General features: G+C 50.5%; 1 protein-coding gene across 1 annotated transcript in view; it reads left to right on the top strand.

Moving 5' to 3' along the window:
* The first annotated feature begins 5624 nt into the window (after window positions 1-5624).
* The window catches only part of DTYMK (deoxythymidylate kinase), a 9519-nt gene continuing 8125 nt past the window's right edge, over window positions 5625-7018 (top strand). The window contains exons 1-2 of the mRNA XM_007469963.1: window positions 5625-5767; window positions 6879-6987. Coding sequence (XP_007470025.1) covers window positions 5638-5767; window positions 6879-6987 — 239 coding nt within the window. The 5' untranslated portion in view covers window positions 5625-5637. The remainder of the gene's footprint in view (window positions 5768-6878; window positions 6988-7018) is intronic.

Below are 7018 nucleotides of genomic sequence, written 5' to 3'. Positions count from 1 at the left end.
GTTTTCGTGTGGACATTTTTTTAAACTCCTTTGGGTGAATACCAAGAACTGTAATTGCTGGGTCACACTGTAAGATTATGTTTAGTTTTGTAAGAAACTGCCAAACTGGGACTTCCCTGGAGGCACCTGCCAATGCAGGGGACACAGGTTCGAGCCCTGGTCCAGGAAGATCCCACATGCCGCAGAGCAACTAAGCCTCTGTGCCACAACTACTGAGCCTGCGCTCTAGGGCCCGCGAGCCACAACTACTGAAGCCTGCTCACCTAGAGCCAATGATCCGCAACAAGAGAAGCCACCGCAACGAGAAGTCCGTGCACCACAACAAAGAGTAGCCCCCGCTTGCCACAACTAGAGAAAAGCCCAAGCATAGCAACAAAGACCCAATGCAGCCAAAAATAAAAATTATTTAAAAAAAAGAAAGAATCCACCAAACTGTCTTCCAGAATGAGCTGTACTATTTTGCATTTCCACCAGCAATGAATGAGAGTTCCTGTTGCTCCACATCCTTGCCAGCATTTCATGTTGTCATTGTTTGGGATTTTGGCCATGCTAATAGACATGTAGAGGTATCTCATTTTATTTCCAATTCCCTAATGACAAGTGATGTTGGGCACCTTTTCACATGCATATTTGCTACCTGTACATCTCTTTGGTGAGGTGTCTGTTCAGATCTTTTGCCCAGTTTCTAAATTGAGCTGTTGGTTTTCTTAATTGGTGTCACACTATCCACTTTTCTACCATTTACATTTTTAACAATACTCTTCACAAATTCTGGCCATGTTTTACTCAATTTTATGTCATTCTGTTTATTAGATATATTTCACAGTGTTAGTGTACCATACTTTAACAGACTCCTAATAGATGAACAATATTTTGATTGTTCCCAATCTTTCATTACCATAAATAGTGCTCTGGTGAACATTTGTTCATACACCTGTATGTATATGTTCCAGTTATCTACTGCTGCATAATAAAATACCTGAAAACTCTGTGGTTTAAAAGAAGCATTTTATTAGAGCTCACAATTTTTGTAGGTCAGGCATTCCAGCAAGGCTCAGTTAGATGATTCTTCTGTTCTGTGTGATATGGTAGAGATCACTGGTGTGGCTGGAAGGCTGCATTCAACTGGTACCAGGGACCAGAACACCTACACATTGCCTCTCCAGCCCAGTTGTGCTTCTTATGTGGCTGCTCAGGGCTTCTGGAGATTTCCAGGAGGCCCTGGTGGAAGCTGCCAGACTCTTGTGACCTCACCTTGGTCATCCCAGGACATCACCTCACTACATTCCATTGGTTGAGTCTGGGGCCAACCCAGACTCGAGGGGAGGGGAAAGTAGACCCCCACCTCTCAGTGGGAGGAGTAGCACAGTTGTGGCCATCTTAATCTACCACGTTGTCTTATTAGTTCCTTTTTAAAAAAATATTTATTTGGCGGCGCCGCTTCTTAGTTGCGGCATGCAGGTTCTTTGTTGCAGCGTGCAAGATCTAGTTTCCTGACCAGGGATTGAACCCGGGACCCCTGCATTGGGAGCGTGGAGTCTTAACCACTGCACCACCAGGAAAGTCCCGTCTTAATAGTTCTTCAAGATAGATTCTTAGAAATTGTATTGCTAGCTCAAAGGGTGTGTTCTAAGTGCTGCTATTTCCAAATGCATTGCCTGAGGGGAAGGTTATACGTATATGACACTCCAGTGAGTATGTTTCTACTTTTGTTAACCCTAGATTTCACCAGGCTTTATTATCTTTGCTTAACATGATAGGGGGAAAAAAAAACCTCAGTGTTTTGTGTTTCTTTGATTTCAAGTGAGGCTAAACAGATTTTCACACATTTGTTGGCTGTTTGTAGTTCTTCTATCATTTTATGTCCTTTACTGTTATCTATGTGGAAATTGGCCTTCATGCCTTTCATCTAAAAACAAAATTCTTTATTATGAAGGGTAGTGGTCTTCCTGTATCATATAATGAAAATAACTCCTCCCAGATAGTGATGAATTCTCTTACAAAGACCGTTTTAGAAACTGCAAAAATGAGAGATGATTCCCTAACTATTGTCGACTGAAAAAAAACGCACAACCTAAAAGTTGAGAATTCAACTTTATTTGTCAGACTTTCTGAGCGACTGCTCTGAGGAGGTAAGAGAGGAACCAGGATCTGAGAGTTTTTGCAACAAAAACGGCACAGTCGGAACATCAAAAGAGTACTGTTAATTAAAGAAAACAGACACCTCAAGTTAATGGAGTTAACACTTTAAGTATGGGAAAATTCAAGAGTCTGGGCTCACTGAAATCATTCCTCTGATGTGCACCTTAACTATCTAGGGCCAGGATCCCGCTTCTCTCCCTCCTGAATCCCCTCAGGGTGCACCGTCAGGGGTGTCTGCAGTAGCTGCCAGCTTGATGGCTGCAACATCCTTTGTTTACTGATACGGCAGAGAGTATTTTTCATCCATGCTTTTTCTTTCAGTATGTTGCAATACTTTAGATAAATCTTTGATAACAAATTTCAACCTTGGGACTACTGAGAGTTTGGGACCAATAAGTCTTTGCTGGGAGGGGCGCCTCTCCTGTGCTTGTAGGATGGCCAGCAACATCCCGGGCCTCCCCCACTAGCTGCTCTTAGACCCCACCCCAAGCCGTGACAGTCAAAATGTCCCCCGGTCAAGAGCCAGTGCTTTGGGGGAAGGCTCAGCTACTCTAACAAAGAAACCCAACCAAAATCCACTAGCACAGAAGGAATTTTATTTCTTATACAGTCCAGGGGCCAGGCAGCCATGCTCTGCGGGGTTACTCAGGGACCCAGATTCCTTCCAGCGTGGCGTCTGCCCCCAAAGGGCCTCGCCATTGTCTTCATGGTCAAGGGTGGATTGCAAGAAGGTCGGGGGGTTGGGGGAGGGAGAATGCTCCGCCCACCGTCTGAAGGGGCACACACCACTGCTGCTCACGTCTCATTGGCAGTAACTTAGCCACCTGGCCCCATCTACCTGCAGGGAGGGCTGAGCGATGGCATCTAACAGGGCAGTGATGTGCCCAGCACAATCTTATTCTTCTGGAAGTAGATGAGTGCTATGGACTGAATATCCCCCCCAAAAGTCATAGGCTGAATCCCTAAACCACAATGTGACTGTATTTGAGAGATCATTAAGAGGAAGAGAAACCAGACCTCTCTCTCTCTGTCCACAGCTGTACATTGTGAAGGCCATGTGAGGACACAGTGAGAAGGTGGCCACCTGCAACCCAGAGAGAGAACATCAACCCTCCTGGCACCGTGAACTTGGACCTCCAGCCTCCAAAACCGTGAGGAAGATGTTCTGCTGTTTAAGCCACTCAGCCTGTGGCATTTTGCTCTTGCAACCCAGCTAAAACAGGGAGAAAGACTTTGATGGATAGTAGCGAAGTCTGACCAATTCCTGTGATGGAAGGTGCAATAGGACAGTAAGAGCTATGGGGCCTCTTTTTTAATGCAAAGTCTCAAACTCACAAAAGCAGAGAGGACCTAACAAACTCCACATGCCCATCAGCCAGCTTCAGCAATTCCGGCCAGCTTCTGGCCCTTCCCTCGCCCCAAGCACACTCAGGCCCAGCGCCCTATCTGGCATTTCCTCCATGAAGCAGATGCCCTTGTGCCCGCTACCAGGCCTCCGTGGCAGTGGAGACTCGCACTGCTCAGGGCAGACTGCGGAGATGGTTCTCAGCGTAGCACGCACAGACACGGATGCAAGGACTCTCCTGTACCTGCATCAGGGATGTAAGGTCACGACTGCATGCATGGAGGTGCTGCAGTCACCCTGTGACAAGGGGCAAGCTATGAGAACTGGTAAGTTGTTGACCCAACATCTGACATCACTGAGTAGCAGAAACAGTTCTTGGCTGCCTAACTCTGGACTTTGTTTTATGTGAGATGATTAGATATCCTGGTGATTTAAGCCAGTTAGGCTGGCATTCTGGTACCTGCAGTCAAAGGCATGTTGGAAGAGGTGGAAACAAAATTGCTTCCTGCATCTTAGTAAGAAATTTCACTGTACTTGTGCCAGTTTAGCAACTTCTGCCATCAAAAGGGCATCCCCTGCATACAAGGACCCAGCAGCCAGGCTCCCCGCATTTCCATGGGTGACCAGGAAGGCTATGCGGTCACAAGCTGATGTATTGCACGTGTTCCTGCCTGTCTGCCTGATAAGTTCATCCTACAGGTCTTGGGACTTGCCCAACCCCAGGAGGGTTCTCTTGTGTACTGTAATCCCTAATCCCTTCATCCTTTTGAAGGCAAGGAGATGAAAATTTCAGAACAAGACTCATAATTCAAAGGCAGTGTTAAGTACTAGTGTTTATATCAACGACCTTTCAATAGGTTGTACCACAGTAACAAAGGACCCCAAAGTCTCGGTGGACTCGGCATCACAACTGTTTATTTCTTGCTGGTGCCACCTATCACCTGCTGTGGCTTGGCTGTGGCTGTTTGTTCATTCCAGGGTCCAGGGTGAAAAAGCAGCCCTAATCGTGCACATGCTGTTCTCACACTGGCGGCAGGAAGGGGAGGGGTGACCCGCACAACAGCTTTTAAAGTTTCTTCCTGAAAGTCAGCTCTGGTTACTTTACAGATGCCCTGGAAGTCACAGGGCCAAGCTCAACATCAAGGAAGAAAGCCAATAATTGGGAATGATAGAATCTACCACCCTTCCGGAACCCACAACCAAATCAAGCAACGGTCCATCAGGAAAACGTGAAGCGACCATAGGTGTCTGGGGTCACGGGAAATCAGGGGCTTGCACCAAATGAGGTGGGGGAGGAAAGTCAGGCAAACTGTTGCCACGACCTCAGCCCAAGTACCGAGGTGGATGGTCTGGAGCTCGCGGGGGCCCGCTGCCGACCCCAACCCCGGAGAGCCCTCGCCCGTCTCTCGTCTGCAGCAGAGGACCAGGTGCTTCACAAAGGCTCCCTGGAGAGCAGTCCTGAAGTTCACGGCCACTCTTTCGCCTGCCTCCGGATTTCTCCTCGGCCAACTCGAACGTTCCAGAGGCAGTTCTGGGAAACGCGGCTCCCAGCTTGGCACGGGCCGAACGCTGGTGTCCGCCCCAACCCCCTAGGTTGAGGTCTGACCCCACCGTGACGGTACCTGGGGACAGGCCTCCGGGGCCACGAGGCCCAGAGGGCGGGACCCCCTCGACGAGAAGGCGGCCGACGCGGTCTCACCTGGAACCGCCCCTAAGACGACAGCGGCCAACCTCACTGAGCGCTTCCCGGTGCCGGGGCGCACGCCCTCAAGGTCCCCGCCGTCGGGGAGTCGGAGGCGGGCGGGCCCCGAGGCCGCAGCCCCGAATTTTAGGAGCAGGGACAACCGCCCGCGCCGTTAACCGGCCGGCCCCGTAGCCCGCACCCCCGAATTTTAGGAGCGGGAACAACCGCCCGCGCCGTTAACAGCGGCCCGCGCGGTACAAGACGCGCCCGGCTTCCGGCCCGGAAGAGGCGGTGCGACGAGGCCCCGTCGGGCCAGTCGCGCCGCTTCCGCCGGACTAGTCCCAGCCAATCTGGCTCATCTGAGCCAATCCCGGCGCGCGCCGCGGGCGCCGGCCCATTGCAGCCAATGGGAGGTCCGGGCGGCCCGGCTACGCTGGGTATGGTGGCGGAGGCGGGAAGCGCGGCGATGGCGGGCAGGCGCGGCGCTCTCATCGTGCTGGAGGGTGTGGACCGCGCGGGGAAGAGCACGCAGAGCCGCAAGCTGGTGGACGCGCTGTGCGCCGCGGGCCACTGCGCCGAGCTGCTGCGCTTCCCGGGTGGGCGCGGCGGGGGCGGGGTTCCGGGATGCCGGGGGCCGGGGGGGGGGACCCGGGGACCACGGAGGCCTCGCTGGCTCCTGAGGACGAGAAGCGAAGGCCTCCTGCGCTTAACTCGCCCTCGTCTGTCCGCGGGTCGGAGCGCGGGGACCACCCTTGTGGTCCCCGAGCCTCAGTGGGACGCGTCTGTGGTTCTGTTTTTGCGCAGCTGCCCCGCGGCTGATGTGCAGTAAAGTCATGTGTTTAGTGAGTCTTGACACATGTACACCCAGGAAAGCGTCTTCACGACCAAGAGAATGAGTGTATCTGTGACCCCTAAAAGTTTCCAGGTGCTGCTTTGTAATCCAAGTCTCCGTTTTATCTTGGGTTTCCCGCCCCCCGTCCTTGCATGGCTGTTTACCCTGTGAAGGGTTTTGTGTCATATTTTTAATTTTTGAAGGTAAAACACTGATCTTGAAAACCAGGGGTAGGGAGATGGGGGGGGGGAATGCTTTTTAAAATTTTCTTGTTTTTTTTTTTTCCTTTTGGCCACACTGTGTGGCATGTGGAACTTCACTGACCAGGGATTGAACTCGTGCCCCCTGCGAGTCTCAACCACCGGGGAAGTCCGAACCTGCTTTTTTTGAATATTTATTATTTTAATCTTTAAGCCAGCCAGTCTACAAATCTTATACAGTTGATCCTTGAACAACATGGGTTTGAACTGCAGTGGTCCACTTATATGCATATTTTTAAAAATAAACATACAGTACTATGAAGTCCTGGGTTGGTGGAATGCAAAAATGCAGAACCTCAGATGTGGAGGGCCGACTTTGGGAGTTGAATATCCTTCTTTTGGTATCGAGGTAGCTCCTGGTACCAGTTCCCCTTGGTTGGCAATTCCTTTGCAGTTGCTGCCTCCTACCTGAGTTCCTGCTTCCTAAAGCATTTTTCATCCCAGTGTGTCTGCACACTGCTGCCCTTTCTCAGGAAAAGGTCTGAACCTGTCTAAAGTTGTTGTAAAATAAAACTCAAAGTTAGACTTGGGTCAGGGCCTGGAAATTTGGCACAAACTACTAATGTAGATGGAGAGCCTGACCTCACTTTTGTGTGTTGTTCTCTTTTGTTTTAGAAAGATCAACTGAGATTGGCAAGCTTCTGAGTTCCTACTTGGAAAAGAAAAGCGAGGTGGAAGATCACTCGGTGCACCTGCTTTTCTCTGCGAACCGCTGGGAACACGTGTAAACACCCCTGTTCTTCTGCCGCCCCCCT

This window comes from Lipotes vexillifer, unplaced genomic scaffold, assembly GCF_000442215.2.
Source record: "Lipotes vexillifer unplaced genomic scaffold, Lipotes_vexillifer_v1.1 scaffold988, whole genome shotgun sequence".
NCBI classification, from domain to species: Eukaryota; Metazoa; Chordata; class Mammalia; order Artiodactyla; family Lipotidae; genus Lipotes; species Lipotes vexillifer.
This window is presented reverse-complemented; position numbering and strand designations above follow the sequence as displayed.